General features: G+C 40.5%; 1 protein-coding gene across 3 annotated transcripts in view; it reads left to right on the forward strand.

Moving 5' to 3' along the window:
- LOC117461586 (nuclear factor of activated T-cells, cytoplasmic 1-like) overlaps positions 1-19,443 on the forward strand; it is a 61,473-nt gene extending 42,030 nt beyond the window's left edge. For all 3 annotated transcript variants that reach the window (XM_034103521.1, XM_034103524.1, XM_034103522.1), the window contains one exon: positions 17,658-19,443. In XM_034103521.1, the coding sequence (XP_033959412.1) occupies positions 17,658-17,713 (56 nt within the window). In that variant the 3' untranslated portion in view covers positions 17,714-19,443. The remainder of the gene's footprint in view (positions 1-17,657) is intronic.
- Positions 19,444-19,650: the final 207 nt, after the last annotated feature.

The raw sequence follows: 19,650 nt of genomic DNA on the forward strand, positions 1-19,650 counted from the left end.
AATTCATTGGAAAAATGCGTTGGCTACTTCCAAGTTTGTCTTGTACGGCCTGCTAATTGGGCCAAATAAAGAAATGCCAAAATGACCGCATGCCTTGTCACACATCTGAAGGAACAATTGTGGTGACATCATACCCCCTCTTGTCTTAAACAACCACGGACACATACTGTACACACACATCACACATGTACTATTTTGAACTTAGACATGGCTTTTTGTTTTTAACAACGCTTATTGCCAACTGTTTACTCTGTCATCTATTCCTGGTGTTTATTATGCTGCAGATGTTTTTGTACACGTGTGTGTGCTTGGAGCAGAAGCAGTGTGTTGGTTGTGCTCAGTTTGGTTCTATTGGGCTGCTGCCGTGTGTCCGGTCTTATTAGCTGCTAGGGCGACGGGTGATATCATGAAGTGCAGCTGAAATGCAGCACACGGCAAATGAAGTTGTGCTAATCAGAGGGCCAGATTTCTACCAGCTGCCTCTCCGGGAAACAGAGGGCCCTTATTCCCCAAAATAAGAAAAACACAGGGTGCAACGCAGCCTCTGCCGATTTCTGACATTTGACATATGTGCTCTGATTGCCTCGCGTTACAGCGTAGTTTCCCTTGTGATTGTTTCCTCCTCCAATTCAAGGTTGGTGCATTTGAAACTCTACGCAGCTTGTTTTCTCAAAATGAAAACAGTATTGTTGTTGGGCCCTCCTTTCCCTCCCTCCGGCGACAAAAAAAAAGAATTAATTTTAACCTTCCCGAGGATCTCCGTCCACCACCAATGCTTCTGAAGGCAACTCGAGGCTTTCCTCATGGAAACTTTTACACATCCTGGCAAGTTGCCCAGACCCCAGGACTCCGCAAAACCTCTAATGATGATTGAGAGCGCGTCCGCACCGCGCTGAAAACATGCTGAGTCGCAAACATTGGAGTGTGCCGCAAGGCTGGCTCTGGGATTGGAGGGGGGGCAAAGAGAGAGAGAGGATTTAGACGGGAGTGTTCATTAAAGTGGAGGTTGAAGTGTCTAATGGGACTCACTAAAGCAGAGCTGCTCCTGTACGTATGTTGGGGCTGTATGTATTTGTGTGTCTCTTTTAGTTAGTGGAATCAGTGAGATGCGGAAGCTCCAGTGACAGCCCGTGCTTTCACAACCCGCCACCTCTGACCCCCCGGCGTATTGGGAGGCAGGTCAAGCTCAAGCTAATTAGTGCACAGAAAGAAAGGCTGTCTTGTGGTTAAGTGCAATGCCAAGAACATAGTCTCCTTTTAGACATAGTGATATTGACGGGTGCAAGGCAAAGGGTGATGGCTTCTTTATTATTTATGACTACAAAGAGGATGTGGGTTGTCTTTACTCTTGTTGTCATTGCTTGCATTTTCATATTAGGGATCATGTTTTCCTGGCAGCTCGTGACACACTGAAGTAGAAGTACAAGTTGTTGTGAAGTTGTATAGTCATAGGGAAAATGAATAGATGGCTGCTCTCTAGGATTGGCCTTCACGAGTCCTTTCAATCCTAAACTGTAGATTAGCAACTAGACTTTTGGGATCAGCAAAATATTTTATATTATTTATTTTCATTAGGATAAAAAAAACTGCAAATGATGTTTTCTTCTAAACTGTTTTAGAGGAGGTTGAGTATCGTGTTACCTGATCAATTAGCTTAGGGCTGGGCGATAAACAGTCTCATACATGTTCACAAAGAATATACGTTGATATTAATGATACATGTATGAGTTGTGTATTTGATTTATTTGTCATCAAATGCTACTATGTTTATGCATTTACATTGTATTGCATGTGTAACTACTACCCTAGTAGATGATAGACCTCATTATGCAATATGATATTGATATGAACACAAATGCCAAAGTGCCAAAATGCAAACATTTTAATTTACAAACTGAATTTGTAGTAATATCACATTGAAAAAGAGAAGCATAGCTAGAATAAAAAAATGAATAAGTAAATAAAAACGTAATACCTTACCTAATAGAAGTAAATGGTGAGAAACTTGAAGTTACTCTTGTAAAGAAAACACCAGTCTGATTATACACTAGATTAGTTGGATCTATAAGGTGTGGAAGTAACGATAAGTGGAACCCAGAGAATTGAATTGCGCATTTGAAATAGAAGAGGAATATCTTCGCAGTTGAGTTAACATGCTCTGTTCTTCTTACATCTCTTTTATCCCTGTCCCATTGGCTAAAGATAAGAGCCTCCATTTGATTTTTTTGTATGGTTTTATCTTAAACACTAACGTAAAATCCACTCAATTATAGACTCTATTGTCTAAGATTGCTGGCAGTTTAGCAAATAGTTGTATCTAAGTGGTTACACATGACGGTGGCAATGGGGTAACAATATTAGCGCTTTGATTTTTAGCTATTTGTAAGAACAATTGGAAATATTATACGTTTTGATAAGCGCTGCAAAATGAATCAGTACGAATCCAGTCCATTCATCAGTGCAGCGCGCTGGCTTCTTAAGTGTGCGTGTGCGAGCCAGAGGATCTGGTCTGGTTTCAGTCGCTCCGTCATAATATCCACAGTCACTGAGAAAGAATGTGTCTGCTAAAGAACTAAATTATCTAAACAAATTGGGTTTCTTTTGTGTCTGGGATTTGATACACGCACACATTTAGATTGGAGACTTTTGATTTGGCCCAAATGTGTATAGCAGATCTACTACCGTAAAGATTGATTTCTGTATTTTCTTCCATATTTTCAAACTGTTTAAAAAGTGGCCACACTATGTTGTCTTTGTATGGAAGTCAGTGATCTGCCAATAGGAAAATTGACATCAGTGATATACAATCAAATATAGCAAAGTAAAGCCACAAGGTTTCCCTCTCCAAGTTGAAATCTACTCATTAAAGTGATATTACTTCAGTTCATCGTACGTCATGTATTTCTTATACTTTCTACCAACACAGCAGTTTAGAGACTCGGTTTATGTGGCTCACATTCTGAGGTTGAGGAAGCACGCGTTGAAAAGCCACCGAGCCGCACGGATCACAGCGGGTCAGGACTCAGACAGGGCCTGTGGCTTGGCCGGGATCTTCCTGTATACTATCTGTGATCATGGGGCCAGACACTCTCTTTACTGAATCATAACATGGCAAATGGCAGTGTTGTTGACGGCTCTGACAGCATGATCACTAACAGGGCTGGAAGGTTGTTACCTGTAACTTGGTGACGTTTCTATGTAAGGACTACTTCAATACCAAAGTGGACATTCGAATATAAATAACTCACCCCGTGTAACTTGATTTGTTTCTCGCATGCCTCGATGTTGAATGAGAAAATCCAAATACGGAAACCATCTTGATGAATTGAAGTGAATGGGGGGCGCGTTTTAAAGGGGCCTTGTGATGCTTTTGGGGGATTCCTTAAAAGGTTTCCCTCCCACACACTACCACCCCCCCCCACCCCCGGGCCTGAAATGCCTCTTTTGGCCTCCTTTGTTTATTTCTGAAACATGATGACATCACTATGTAACGCTCGCACTTCTATTGACTAGCGCTCCAACACATTGTACATGATGGACTGGCAGATTACGAGCGGGATCACGGGCGGGACATCTCAAAGCGGTTGAACAATCACAACAGCGCCAGCCAGCTAACCAATCAGAACAGACCGTGCTCTGGTTTCAGACAGAGGGTAAAAAGGCAGTTTGAGAAACGAGACCTTTTTGAACATTTAAGCATGTATATGGCCCCATACGCTGTTTTCTGGGTCAGGTGCTCTGAAGGAAAAATGTCTCTGTGGCATGTGCAGAATTGACATCCCTTTGGCCCTTTAAGGGTTATTATTGGATCATGGTTACTGTGTTGGTTTGTTTGGGATTGAAAGAACATTCTGTAATCTCCGCAAACGTTACACCAGTACTGCGTTTCCATAAAACACTGTCCCTCTGTCGGGATAGCTGATATTATTGCGACCACGTTGCGAACCTCAAACGCCTTTTTTTTTTGCCTTGAATCGTTAGTACATGGAAAAATCGTACAGTACTGGGAAATGATATACTAAAACAAGCAGAATGTATTTGCCGAAAGACACATGTTATCTGTTTTGACACTCTACGGGGAGAACAGGATCAGCTCCTGGACTTCATCACTGGACGCTTACCCAGGCACAAACAGTTGAATGTCATTCAACGAGGAGATGCTCCATTTGATCATAATAACCACACTGAGATACTCTGGTCTTGATGATCCAGTGTTCTTGGTTTTGTATTTAGTGGATGTAAATACCTGCAGCGTCAGTAAACAGGAGCAGGTCTCCTTCTCCAGACCGCTTAATAACAGCTCCCCATCTGAAATCTGTTAGCTCGGTGAAATAGTATCCTGTAGCGACGGATGTCAACAGAGAAGTCTGATCCAGCCGGTAGGGATGGGGAAAGCCTTTGGGTTTTGCAACTCTTGGCAGAGCTTGCCGTCAATTCCATGTGCAGATACATTAGAAAGAAGAGGGTGGGAGAGACAGTCATAAAGAGAGAAAGAGAGAGGAGGAAAGTGAAATACAGATGCAGATATGAACTTCGAAAGAGGGAAATTCCCGGTGGAATCAAAACTATAAACCAAACGCACATGTCCCCTGTTTAAGAGTTACAGTCCATTGACAAATCATTCCAAACACGCTGGATAAGGTGAAACGCAACTGTTCAAATAATGGATTTGTCTGAAACAATTATAATTACAGCAGCTGTGCATCAGTGATTTGGGCATTTAAAAGAGGAACAATAATTGTGCAACACCTGGGTCTTGAACTCACATGAAGGGCAGGTCGTGATGTTGTTGGAATAAATGGCTTTACAGTATGACTTAGGCATATGACGGCATAATCAAACTAATGTCCAAAATTCATTTATCAGGACAGAATTTTTAAAAATTGTGTACTTCATCTTGATAACATCGATATGTTTAAAGATGCTTTTTTACCATTTAGTGCAATAGTTAACATTTGCATTTATACATATCTTTTTTGTTTAAAACATGATATCAGTTGCCATTGCTTATAGGCCAAAAGTGGAGGGCCATTAGCCCCGAGATGTATTTCTTTTCTTTTTTTCTTTTTGGGGTCAGGAAATTCTGACATGTCCTCACATCCAGTAATATTCAGTGAGCATTAGAAGAATCCACTCAGACATAGGAATAAAGGAGACACAGACAGACTAAGAGAAAGAGGGGAAAATGTGAAGTGGAAGAAAGGAGCAGTAGTGCGATCATGGGGATTCTTCCCGGCAGCTTCTACCACTACCCCTGTTCCAACCCTACACACACACAAAGCTGAAGCCATTCAAATCCAAACAGCAAAAGTTAAAGAAAGATAAACATGGCGAAAGTTAGAGATCACATGTTCTTCCTCTCCCACCAGTTCGCAGTGCAGAGACTTACTAAGCAGTGGGTGAAAGGGTTTACTTCAGGGGAGGGAATGATCATAACCACTGAACTGTATGCGTCCTACTGTTGACATCTGACCCATGGCAGTTATAAACCTCAATGGGTCCCCCGACTCTTCTGATCGTACTCAGCTGAGCTCAGTTTCTCTCAAAACAACGTTCTAACAAACAGGGAAATGCTTTCACACTCAGTAAGCCTTTTTTATAGCGTCAAGCATTGAGAGATTAAACGATGAAAGGCGAAGCAAAACCTCACCATTATGGTCTTTAGCTGAAGAAGGCCAAGGGGCTTTTAACTAACTGCTGTGCTGTTTAGTACTGAAATATGGTATAGCAGCTAACAACCCCCTAACCACTCTTTCCTGCTTTATAGCGTTTCTAAGCAGTATATAAAAACAAATACAAACGCGTTGATATAGTTGTATGAACAGATGTTGGTTTTTCTAACTGACTCGTTCCATCCATGCATGTGCTTGTTCTCCAAGATACAAACTACAATATAAATAAACTGTGGCAAAGAACAAGCTACATCACAAAGAATCTTATAGTAAACTAAAGATGTCAAATGAAAATATAATATGGAATTAACTTTATCCAATGTTGTATATGTTCCATTTCACGTGTATATTTAGGAATCAACAGCTGCAGCCTGTTAATTGACCACAATTGTTACAAAAGCTAATAGTTGTTGGCAAATACATAAACAAACACTTAAAAACATCCAACAATTTACAAAGTATTACTGTACTCATTTTAATACTAAATATAGGGGGTTAAAGTAAAATATTAAAGCCGTTCTTGTGTTAAGAAATTATTTTAAATAATTTACTGACACTTTAAAGTTATAACAAAAATGTTCAGAGTGTTTTGTATTCATTCCCAGCTACACATTGTTTGAAAAACCATTTAAAAGTCATTTATAGACAATTAATATGGCCGATAATTACAAATGTTAACATTTAACATTATTTTCTTTAAAGTTGGCGTACAAGTGGTACTATTGTTCTATATGAACAAACATCATCCCCTTCTGCTCCATTGGACTTACTAGTACCAGAAGACAATTCTTTCTGCTCATGTTGTAAATCAATCACATCAAGTCCACTGGGAGCTGGAGTTGGAAAGCTCAGCCCTTAAACACTGCGCGAATGAAAATGTCATGTACATTTTAATTAAATCAGTTGGATTTACTGCATCATCGAGTGAAATAACAGACCCCAGTGTCTGTTAAGGTATTTGAATGGCAGGTTCACTCCCTCCGTCCCAGCCAACTGTTAAAACCGTTTGATTGGAAACAGCACGAACAGAAGCAGGTGAAAATGCAATTCTATGATTTACAGGTTTCAGTGAACGTGTCTGTCTCACCTACTATCTCTGGAATAGTTGCTCATTCTTCCTCTCTGACTACAACCCAGCTTTAAAAAAAAAACATTACAGTCTCCAGATGTATGAAAGTCTGTCTGTCTATAAAACATATCAAAGCAAAGTTGATAGCAAAGAGATAGGTGTAACATTTGCCAAGATCTCCTCTTCCTCTGGACTGGTTGACTTGAATAGGTCCGCGATGTGCTCCGAGCCGACCTCCTCCCGTGTCTTTGAATCCCCATGGCAGCTAAGGATTTCAAGTTGTAGGGCAGCTCCCAGGTCAGCAGACAGTGTTAATCAGATCACACTCTGCTTCAGTACTACAGCTCAGCGGGGAAGGTGAAAACAGAGAGGCCATTTCCTTGTGCGCAGCAGGAGCTTTTTTAAGATTTAGCATAGCGCCTTTTAGAGACTTGTGGATGCCAAATCCCAATGTCAAGCTCGTCAGGGTTCCTGATCAGAAAAAAACATGCAGATTTTCTAAATGAAGAAAACACACTAAAGAGTGTTGATAGACCAGTAGACAAGTTTGCCTTTCTATTTATTGTATTCTTGATGTTCAACGTCAGTGGAAAACAGGGTGAGTAAACAGTAATAGATATTGTCAGTGTCTTATCCGTAATTCTTTTTTTCATCAGAAACTTTTACATCTGTCCCTCTGTTTTTCACTCTGAAATCATAGTTGATGATTTGTTGGAAGACTAACAAAGACAGTTTTGATTCATGTTCATGCTGTTTTGATAACCGACGAGGTCAAATACAGTTTCTCCCATTGGAGTCTGGCAGCTTTGAGGACAGCAGCACATTGCATATCGCCAGAAAAAGGTTGGTCCATAACAGTGGATCAGAAATAGAGCCGATTAGTACTCATTAATGAATCCTGATTGTAACCTTTCCCACTAAAGACAGTAGCCAGATGTTCATAATTAGTTTTCGTCCATTGGGAAAGGGGCTTTAGAGGAAAACCAAGAAGAAAGGCAGAGTCTTAAACTATGCTCAAAACCAATTTGGTTTGAAACAACTGGCCAACTGAGTGAAAACCAACAATGTTTGGCTTCCTCAAAGAGTAAAACTATTACTAGCAGATGACAGCGAGCACAGCTAATGCTTGGATGGCAAAACAGACAGGTTAAGCAAAGGCCACTGTGTGCACAGACAAGCAGACATGCACATTACAAAACAGGAAGGCGCCTCTGAGCCATCTATCTGTGATGGATGGTGAACAATAAATTTTGCACTGAGGTAAACCTTTTTGGACACTTCTGCTCTCCATATAAATAAAAGACAACAATTCTGAAATCCCACGTAACCTCTGACAGGCAACAGGTGATTTAAAGAAAAGCTATACAAATGCAGTTATAAATCGTGTCACATGAAGGTGTGCTGCCAAATTCTCCCTCAGACGGCTGCAACCCACAGAAGTATGATTGTTTCAATATGCTCATATTTTTTCAATCTGTGCCATTTTTAGAACCAGTGAAATCTTGAGCCTCCGTGGCAGCATACGTTTCTAATTCTAAATCAATCACAGTGGGCTTATCAGATGGCTGAGTTACTTCACCATAAACCTATTGGTAATGAGCCATACACAGAGTTGTAATCTGTCTCCTGTCATATCTCAATCACAACGTGGTGTGTTTCACTCATAGCCTTTGGTCTTTGCTATATTCAGCTATGCTTTACCAGTTCAGTGAAAATGAGCTTTCGATTTCTCACAGTCTCCAACCATCTATACACACTATATGTCAGAAGTTCTTTATCTTCCTCTTTGTTTGCTTTTGATAAACATTTTGATTGTTGGGTTCTATAGTGCTATTCCTCCACTGCAGCTAAAGAAATACTACACCACGCAATTAGGATCACTGGAAGCACCAGTTTGCTGCTTTTGTTTGCTGCACTGCATCATTTTAACATCAATCTGTCAATCAGACCTTGCGGCATCCTTTTCATATTTTGTTAAAAAAAGTACACACTATGTTAAAGGGATAGTTTGGAATGGTTAAAGTGGGGTTGTACGAGGTACTTATCCATACTAATTGTTTTACTTACTGTATTGCGGTTGGCACTCCCCGAGCTTGGGCAAAAACAGAAAGCACCATACCATTACTGAAGCAAAGTATTTTAATGTTGTGGATGAGGGTAGCAGCAATACATATTTTGCCCCCCCCCCCCCCCCATAAAAACGTATCATTGGTAGATCAGATTTTTTTTTTTTTTAATGGAGTTAGGTGGCCAAAAAAACGCAGAGACAACAGGAGAAAAATCGAAATACAGTAAACACTTTAACGGATTGCTTTTGTTTGTTTTTTTATCGGCCATGCATTTACCCTAGGCGGCTATAATTCACGTGGTTCTTGTCCCTGCATTCAGTAGTATATACTAGTACAACTCAATGTTTCTCAAAGATCGTGATTGGCTGACTGCCAACTACTTTACACTCACTATGGATAAGTAACTAACACCAATCTAGAATATTCCTTTAATGTGCGAGTGTACTTTTGGTAGTCAGGTTAGTGATCCTGTGATTCTGGACACCAAATGGTCCCAATGTATATTTAAGGTTCACAAGATTATTTGAATATATTTATATATACAATGGTTATAATATGTTACCGACTCTTTACTTACTTTGACACTTTTATATATTCACTTATTTAAAAAAACGACTACTTTATTTTTGATTTACTGTGTAGGTAACTCTTTTTCCTTTTGCCTTTTATCTGTACCTTGCTGCTTAAGGCTTTTTGATTCTGATTGTGTCGGATAAGAAAAGGTAAACCTGTCACTCTGTCAAAATAAATGAAGTTCATTGGTACTGGACTGTTCCAATTGTGTTATTGTTTGCAATGCAGTCAGACTGCACAGTGATTACAGAGCAGTCAGTGCTGAGGGCACTGGAGAGCAGCTCCTACCCTGTAAACACCACCCCCTCATCCTCCCTGGGGACCGACCTCGAGCGAGCACACCCGCGGCCTCCTGGGCCTGGGAGGAAATGAGAGGAGGAGGAGGAGAGGGAAGTGGCAGGCTCACAAAGAGAGACAGAGTGAGGTGAGATAGGGAGAGGCACAGTACACCATGCGAGATCAAAGACAAAAGGTTATGCACCCGTTGCCAAAACAAGCACATCAGTGGTGGGGCTTTCAGTAAAAGTTGTTGTCTTTAGATTTCTAATTTGGGATACTGGTGATTTATTGGTCGAGCCAGGATCACAGCATGTCTATAGTGTGGCTGTTTTTCGAGTGATTTTAATTTAAACCAATTCTCAATTCTTTGGCAAAATGTCAGATTCAGCTGACAACAAAGAGCCATCAACCATGTGCTCTGAGAAGTGAGGCACATTCGAGACTCACAGCTCCACTTTGACTCTCCACATGAGGAACAGAGAGTTTCTCCGGGCAGCTCCAGCTCTCTTATCCAACTGAGCCCGGAGCCCCTTGTCTAAAAACAGCAGCAGACATATCGATCGGAAATCTCTTCGGTGACATCAGAGCACTCACTGTTTACACCCCATGCTTTCTTTCTTCTTTTCTCTTCAGCTCTCCTGAAGAGGAATTGTATAACTTATTTGGCATCTCTTCTCGGGCCCCTTATGTGCTGTTGAATCAAGTTTCAAATATGGTCACAAACACGATTCCAGACAGTATATTAGTGTCATTGTCCATCTTTGTCACCTTTGTCCAACAACTTATCATTGTCTTCTTTCCTCTCATTTCCCTCTCTTTTCACATCAACTGCTTCTTGCTTTCTTGTTTTCCATGACTTCCATGAAGGGCATCCCCAGATATTCATTTCAGGCTGAATAACCATCTTAAAGAACATAACCGGTAAAGATGGGGCAGGCTGTGGGTTGCCTGAGGCCTTAGACAAATACAGGTTTTTTTTGAAAATAATATTTCTGTCCTTCTCCTGGCGTAAACTGCAAAAAAAACTGTTGGCGAATCTTCATTACACAAAGCAACAATGTACTGCACTAATTGAAGAGATGACATCATCATTTTTCAAACACAGGTACAAAGTAACCAGAGTTTGAAAATACGCAAGGTGTCTTAAAAAAAGTGTAAGAGACCCAAAACGTTATTTCCGTGCGGATAAGAGGACAAAACTAAGAGTAAAATATACGTTTGATTTAAAAAAAAAAAAAAAAAAAGTGTACAGGTCCTGAGAGGCAAGACCCAGGGCAACAAATACAAAAGCAAAGGGCCACTATTTGTTAAGCTTGTGGTAACGATTAAACTTTCTCAGACGACTTCTTAATGATTTGAAACAGATCCTCAGCTCAACAGTATGTTAAAAAAAGAATCAACCTGTAACTATAAAAGTCAGAAAGACAAAGAATCTTCCCAGTGGAAATATATCCATCTATCAACTGTATGTAATGGCGTCATTGTTCACCTCAGCTGTGTGAGGAGATGATTGGCTTGTTTTCAACGTAGCACACAGCTGCTGCAGGGCAGTTGTAAAACCTCAGCTCTCAGGGTAAACTGTGGCTCTGCAGCCCTATCTCTTTCACTCTTCCTTTCTGTCTCCTTCTTCTTCTCCCCATCTCCTCTGTCAGTGGTGGAGACTGAGTGGTTCCACATGGGAAAGCCCAGAGCTTCACACATCAGCCTAGCTGCGGGGATGAAATATGCTGTCTGTACATATCATCACATCATTAGGCCCAAAGGGATGCCTGCGATGGATTAGAAGCTGTCTACCTGCGAGGCTTAGATGAATTTATGAAGCACTTTATCATGATGAAGCATTAGTGGAACACTTTGTCTCTTTCCATTTGTGTTTATCTGTGGGAATAATGATTGTGTCTCGCTCAGTCTCTTCATCTTTATTCCCCTCTCCCCGCGTGTCATATGTGTGCGTTCTGACCCCTGACCCCTCCCTTTTTTTGACGCTGTTGGTTATCAGTGGAAGATAAGTGACGCTGTCTGAGCATCTCTCCGTCCAGCCGTTTGAGCCGTGCGTGGGAGGCAGCAAATGGTCCATTAAGTGTTTCTGCTGAGGCCGAGAGAAGATTTGATATAGTGGGGAAACAAAAGTCATATGCAGCAGGAAATTCAATTGTATCTCTCCAGCAAGTTTAAGCTTTCTTTTGGCTTCATAACTAAATCACATGATCACAGTTCAGATGAGGTTTAACTCTGAGTCTGTCTTGCAGCCAGTGCACAGATTTGATGCTAGTGTTTAAATGAAGGAGGTTTAATGACTCGTACTTACTTCCTCAAAGAGTCTAGGAGCCACAATAGAAGGAAGCTACCTCCTCTTTCTCACAAACCCAATGTGCTACTTTAGAAGGTAAGCATAGGAAACACCCCCCTTTGCTACAGTGTGAAGGTCCTTGACCCCAGCACAGCCGCCGTTTATTCATGTAGTGAAAGTGAGAGGAAGGTGCCCCTCCACTGCTTTGGTATCAAGAGACTTCAAGTGAGAACAGGAAACTGGCAGGAAGCCTCCGTTACAACCTGGAGTTCAAAGGTTGTGTTTTGGATGATCAGCTGAGGGAAGCCAGGAGAAGGCGAAGTCACTCTCCGCCAGGTCATTGCCAGTCAGACCTGATTCAGCTGAAGGAGATCGTGTTACGTGAGCAGGAACCTCCAAGTGGCTCTCAGGACTCGCGGCTCCGCATCTCACACACCACAGGGCATCCTCTGTTCTCTGAGGAAGCCTGGCTGTAATACAACCTCAGTGCAAAGCGCTCTCCTCTAACAATGCTAACTAAATCTCCAGTGGAGGTCAGGTTTACACTGAACTCTGAGAGTAGTCAAATTAAATCATAAAGCCAATGCATGGATTACTAACAAATATGGAGGCCAAAGTTGCACTACCTAAACTTCTTCTCATCATACAATGCAAATCGCAACGCGTCTTTGTAAGATCGGTTTTCGAATTTCTTGCAGCTCTTCATATGGGTGTGGTGTTTTTCTCGTTGTTTAGAATGAGTCAAGGAAGGATCCATTAAGATCCAAATGACAGCCAGGGCTGGGAGGGTTAGTTTGTAAATGTAATTAGTTCCTGAATACTGAATACATGGCGACACGTATTTTACTGTTTTAATGGCTTATCAAGAGCACAACTCCAACACGACATCTTGGTGTCACTCTGGACAGCTCTCTCATCTGCACCCACATAAAAAACATCCCCCGGACTGCATTCTTTGTACTGTCTTAAACCGTTCCTTAGAATATTTATTTTATGAATATTTTATGAATTGTAAAATGATAATTCATTCTATTTAGAGTGAATTCTAAATAGAATGAATTATCATTATTACTTATTATTATGATCTGAAACGATGTAATAACTTGTTTTAACTTGTTCCAGTCACTTGCCCCATGCATTCAGCAGCAGCAGGCCATTCACTTTGACTTTATCCCGTTACGAAATGTCATCCTTTCGACAATAAAAAAATGCTACATAAATGTTATCTTGCACATTTTATCTAACCATCTCCGTTTCTAACTTTCAATACATTTTAAAAGAGATTTCTCTCTCTCATCTGCGTGCGGGGGCGAGGCCTCACAGACACGCTGCATATAGTAACTATAATCAGATTACTCATTTTTCAAATGTAACGCGAGCTGAATACAGTTACTTGATTTGTGTATTCTGATTACGTAACGCCGGTATATTCCGTTACAACCCAGCCCTGATGACAGCACAGATGCACAGTTGATTTGGTTGTCTGTAAATCTTTTGGATTACGAAAAAGACTTTTCATGAAACTTGGTGAAAACAGTTGACCATAGTCGATGGTCATGCCCAAAGATATAGGGTATATCCACAAGACATGGGGGCAGATACAAGCCTTGTTTGAAACTCATGGAAACGGAATTGAAGGATTCTGCAGATTTCTAGATCTACCATTCCTAGTTCTTCGGTGTGTTGCATTCTGGGGCTTTGTCACTTTAATCAGTCATTTTTCTTCACAAGTTCCTCCCTTATTTATTTCGATAAGACCACTTTGTTGAAATTAGATCTACGGTAACAAAAGTTGAGTCAACTTTTGCTGCAACAACTATTTACCTTGCAATTTGCGTCAAAATGGAGGCCAGAATGTGACCTAGGTAACTTTTTAGAGTATTACATTTCTGTTTCGAAGGAATTATTACCTGCTGTGCAATGTTTTTGTGTATGTTAACCCTTGTGATCTAGACTTTCTAGAGTACATTGTATATTCCCACCAGTACCTGTAGCGACATGCCCACAATTACTCCCCCCCTCATGTTATTTCAAAGCTGTGCTATTTTTGGTCCTGACTTTCTGTAGGGTTGGTTTTAGACAACCTGTCACATGATGAACACATGGTTGCTCCACCTCTGCATATCTGGTGGAATAAGCAGTTTGTAGGTTGACCTGCACTGTATTGTTAATGTAAGCACTTACACAGGCAGCATGTGTACTGGAGCACCACCCCCTCTAGCAGGTAGAAGAAAATCATTGTTTCTGCATCACAGGTTCCAGACAGTTTATTTAATTAATGTCGACATTCATTCAGCCAGCAGTCACACAAGATGTAGATGTGGGGGGTGTTTAGCTGCCAAGACACACTGGTTTGCCTTTAAAAAGGAGCCGATGTGTCCATTACACTGGCGAATATGTCTGGCATCATACAGTCATATTTTCATGTCCCTTTCACACCTGTCTGAGATCTCCCAGCAGCCCTGCCCTGACTATAAGTCCTGACAGGTCCTGACTGCGCTTCAATGATTACACTAGCACTACGGCTAATAAAGGTTGTCATTCTGTTTGACTAAGGCTAGCAGGGCATGGCTATTTTTTCTTCTTTTTTTTTATCAGGGGAATATTTTGAGCTAAATGTTCCGCTGTTTTTTGTTTATTCATGATGTGTCCTACAAGTAACAGCTTGCCATTATTAACCTGGGCAACTGACACAAGTTTCCAACGCTCCTCAAAGGGATGCCAGGCCACAGAGAGTTCATTTTTGTACATATCTAACAATAAACATATTATCATATAACATAAGACTGCAATTGCGTATAGAGATCAGGAAAGTTGAAAATAATCATCTGGCATAATCAACACTGCAAACCGCTTTGCAGGGCTTAGTTTACAAGAGGAGATATTGTTATATACCCATGCCTGTTTATATTATGCAACTGGTTGAATTATTGGAGCAAAATTCCACTCTGGACAAAATGTTCCCAGCATGTCTTCCCATAATTCTGCATTGCTGTGGTTATCTAGTCACTTCATGGAAGGTGAGGCAGATCAAATGGAAAGCTGAAAAATAATGTTAATTGTTTTTTCTGAGCTATAGCCAAACATCTAACTGGTAGAAATATAGCATATGCACATGTATTGATGTATTCATTACCTGTTTATCTGTCAGTCAAGTTTCATCAACTGTTCTTTTCAAATGTCTTAGTTTCCAAGAAGTTAGCAGGTAAATAGTGCCACAAGCTACCCCATTAAACAGCTATAAATAGCAGCTTGGTGTTGTCTTGTGGTGTAACAGTTGGCCACATCCTGTGTCTGAGATTCACACATTGCTGACAGAACACATCGAAGAAAAACACCGGGGCCAGAGTTCTTCCTTTCTCTTCATCACTCTTTTCTTCAGAATGGAACATCGTCGGGTCTGCAATGGAAATTATTAGATGGTTAAAGGCAGCAAAATAACACCACAGTTGATATGTGGGCGACGGAGACGTCACTATTTTTTAGAAAGTGACTGAAAAGAAGAAAGGAAGCCACTGCTCTCCTTTAGAGAAAAATAAAAGGTACATTTGTGGCTTTTTGCTGCCAAACAGTTGGGGTTTCCCTTCTTTGAAATGTCCCGCAGCCGTTTTCTCACAAACAGAAAAGAGCAGCGACATTCAAGTTTGATCATCTAATTGTTACATGTGCTGCTTACACTTCCTTTATGATGGCAGAGCTAAAAATAACCTCGGCGTGTAAATGCCTGTTTATCCCAGAGTGGAATCGAGTTGAAAACAGCCCGCAGTATTGGCACAGGTGGGATCTTTCCAATGGGAGTTCCTCCTGCTTAGGGAGGGGTGTCCCAACCCGCGTGTGTGTGTGTGTGTGTGTGTGTGTGTGTGTGTGTGTGTGTGTGTGTGTGTGTGTGTGTGTGTGTGTGTGTGTGTGTGTGTGTGTGTGTGTGTGTGTGTGTGTGTGTGTGTGTGTGTGTGTGTGTGTGTGTGTCTGTGTGTGTGTGTGTGTGTATCTGTGTGTGTGTGTGTGTGTGTGTGTGTGTGTGTGTGTGTGTGTGTGTGTGTGTGTGTGTGTGTGTGTGGTGTTTATTCACAATATATAACAACAATTTATTCTTTTTCAACTTCTTCTTCGTTAGTACCAATTGATTTATGATATTCCCCAATGTTTGCTCTCTTCTAATTTCACAAATGGTGGTTAGGTCTCTTACGAAGATAAGAAAAACCATCTTGTTTTCACAGTTCAATTTCAAATTTGAAGAAAAAGACATATTTTAAAGTAATCATCACAATGAAATATCATTGGGCCAATCAAGACTATATAAACCCTTGGCATAGTATAAAGTGTTTAAGAGGCATTACAGTACCTATGCTAAAAATAACAATAATTGGACGCACACCACCAATATTTGATTCAGTGGGATTCAACAATAAGGTTAAATGTACATTTTGTAATAGTTTTTTCTCCACTCCATTTCCAATGGATCAGTTTGTATATTATAAAAGTGTTTTTTATGTGATTCCTGTTAATAGCGTATTGTTGATTCCCATAATAGAGAGAATAGTGATGTTTTGGTCTCGATCACCAAACAGTATCTGGTGATAACACACTGCAGGCCCACTCTGGGCCTCAGAGTGGGTGGACTTCCTGTCTCGGCTCCTTACATTGGGGATGGTGGTTCAACCAGACTTTCTCTCTCATTCTCTCTGTCTACATCAGCCCACTTTATCGCAGTAAGCTCTGGGACTGAGGAACTTCTTGTTTGCGTTGAGCTTCAGGGCTCGGGGTCCTCGCCATCTTCACAGTCACTTCCCTCTGTTTTGCCAAAGAACACAGAGCAGATAAAGGCAGGGGACTTCTGTGTCTGCCCGACTGTGGGAAAGGCGCGGGCACAGGAACTAGTGCAGGAAGGACAGGACGATGACTTCAAAACAGAGATATGTGCACAGGGCCGATACCAGTTTTAAAGGCTGGTAATGACAGTGATATGTTTGGATTGCAGCTACTGACATCCACTATTTTTCTACAACCATAATAGGTACTTTTAGTTTTGGTACTTTTGGTTTAATTTCATACTGATACTGAACATATCTAAGTACTTCTTTCACCTCTGGGGTCATCGCAGAACTTTAAGGTTAGGGTTAGGGTTGTGCAACATGTACTGTCTTTCTTCAATACATTTCAATTCAATTTTTATTTTTTTTTGTAAAGCACTTTGAATTGACTTGCGTTGAAAAGTGCTCTATAAATAAACTTGCCTTGCCTTGCCTTGCCTTACAATGCCACGCTCATCCAGTTTTCCTATGTCTTAACTTGTTAATGCTATTTATTTAGTAAATACAGCTGTTTATTGTCGCACATAGTGTATGTGCAATGGGACTTCTTAGATCCGCGGTTGTCTTTTCCTAAGTTCTTAAGAATACTCCTTCACATCTTTCTATGACCTCATGACGTTTTCCATCGAAGTCAAGGGGAAAGTGGTCGGTAACAGACATAGGACGTCATTTTTCGATTACTCAACCGCAACCTCTGGAGTTCCGAGGCCCACATTGCCTGGTTGGAAATACGGCCTTGGCAGGGAATATAAACTGACAAGCCTTTATCACAAGTCTCTGTACCTTCCAGGTCACATCTCGTCATTACATATAATAATAGTATTTGAATATCCTCCATTGACATGTATTGTGACTAGTTAATAATGATTCCAAATGTCTCTTTTCTGTCTACAGTTAACGAGATCATCAGGAACGACCTCTCCAGCATTTCCGTGCACACTCATGCATAGATTCCAAGAACTCATCTGCAGCAGCACAAACACAAAAACAGCAGCATCAACAAAAAGAGGACCAAAAACAACCGAGAGATCCAGATGATGAAGAATAAAGTTATGACGAGGACCTCCCAACTGACCTTCATCGCCTTCAGCTCCTCCTAACTCAAAGACTTGCTGCATATTCACATTGACAATCACTGGCAAGCTCCATTTGAATAAACAAATACATGTTATATTTACAAAAAGGGAAGTGATATGCGGGGCAAAGTATCCGACTACACTTGCCTTAATACACAGCAGATGTTATTTAGTGGACCAAACAGCTCAATGAAACTGAATTACTTCTATCGTTGACAACATGACAATCCTTAATTTGTGTGTGAACTGTATGCTAATGCATGGACAAAGCTAATGGGACAAATAAGTGCCACGCTACATCACTTTGGCTCATTTGTCTGTGCAGTCAATCTGTTACAACCGAATTGGTGCCTTACTGCAGGAATATTGACAGCAAATATTAGCAACAGTCACACAATTGCAAATGGTTCATTGTAACCCAATTGGACATTTTTATATGACCGTTTTATATCATTTCAATGATTTGTTTACAGGGAAACAGAATTAAAAAGGCTGGAAAATATGTAGGGAGTATGTGAATAGATTAGTATTTTTTCTCGCTTCCTCATTTATTATCTCATTGTTCATTTATACTGAATGTTATTGTATGATGTTCTTTTGTATAAACATGTATTTGAAAAAACATATGCCTTATGCTTATATCATGCTGTTAAGCTTTTTTCTTTTGTTCCATTTGTTTCCATATAATGTGTACCATTTCTACTACCCTGCATTATGCTTTTCACCTTAGTGCCTATTTGTATTTGTTTTTCTCATCCTGTCCCAGTCTTCTGCTCCTCCCATTTGACATGACGATGCACAGACAATCAGAGAAATATATAGTACATATCTTATGACAACAGTTCCTGGTTGCAGGGGCTTATGAAGGCAGGTGTAATCCTCCCCGAGCTATAAGATAGTTGAACAATGGTATGCTTACCTGCTGAATTTCAATGAGAATACTCCTGGACAATATATTTGAACATCTTGCACTGCAGGTTTCGCACCTAAATAGGCAGAATAATGCAAGTCTTCAGCAGGCTCAGTTTAACTCATGGGTGATTCCACTGAGAAGATGGCAGGACTGTTACTTACAGCTGGCAATAATTGATGTGAGTAAACCAAAGGATTTTAACTTTGGTGAAATTATTGTCACAATTTTTTTCCGTCAAAGCATTGAGTGGTTCCCATGTACAAAAAGACATTATGCACTTTACCATAGAAACTGGCTTCCAGACCAAACATAGTTTCCACTGTCGCTTCACAAACGTACCTTCGTTGACTCTTTTTCCACACAGCTGCAGTCTTTTTCCATGTTATCGGTCTTTCTGAGCATGCACATCGTACCTAAAGTCGAGGATCATTTAGCTGACAGTAGCTTACAATATAGCTTCCTAATACATTTTTGGACATATAGTATATAGCATGACTAAACTGTATAAATAAGGTTTCTATTTTGTGCCTTACTCTTTTTCTTGGTTACAAGATTGTTGCAACTCTATAATGCTTTTCTGTGTAGGCACAAGGTGAAACATATTTCTCTTTAATATGAAATATTTATGAAAAATGAAATGTGTTTAAAGTGCATTTAATATGTTCTAAACAATGAATTAATAAATGGCATAATGGTGACCATACATAACCTAAGTTGTCAGTTATTGTTGTTGTATTTTGTTTTATCATTACTGATTTAGTGAGCCTTTTCAAAATGCTTTTGGAAAAATACATTAACCATTAAATGGTTTCTGGATCCTGGGGGGTACATTTATTTGACAGGCTGTGTCCATGTGTAAAATGGGTGTAATAACAATGTTATTACAGTGAAATATGGG

This window comes from Pseudochaenichthys georgianus, chromosome 16 (genome assembly GCF_902827115.2).
Source record: "Pseudochaenichthys georgianus chromosome 16, fPseGeo1.2, whole genome shotgun sequence".
NCBI classification, from domain to species: Eukaryota; Metazoa; Chordata; class Actinopteri; order Perciformes; family Channichthyidae; genus Pseudochaenichthys; species Pseudochaenichthys georgianus.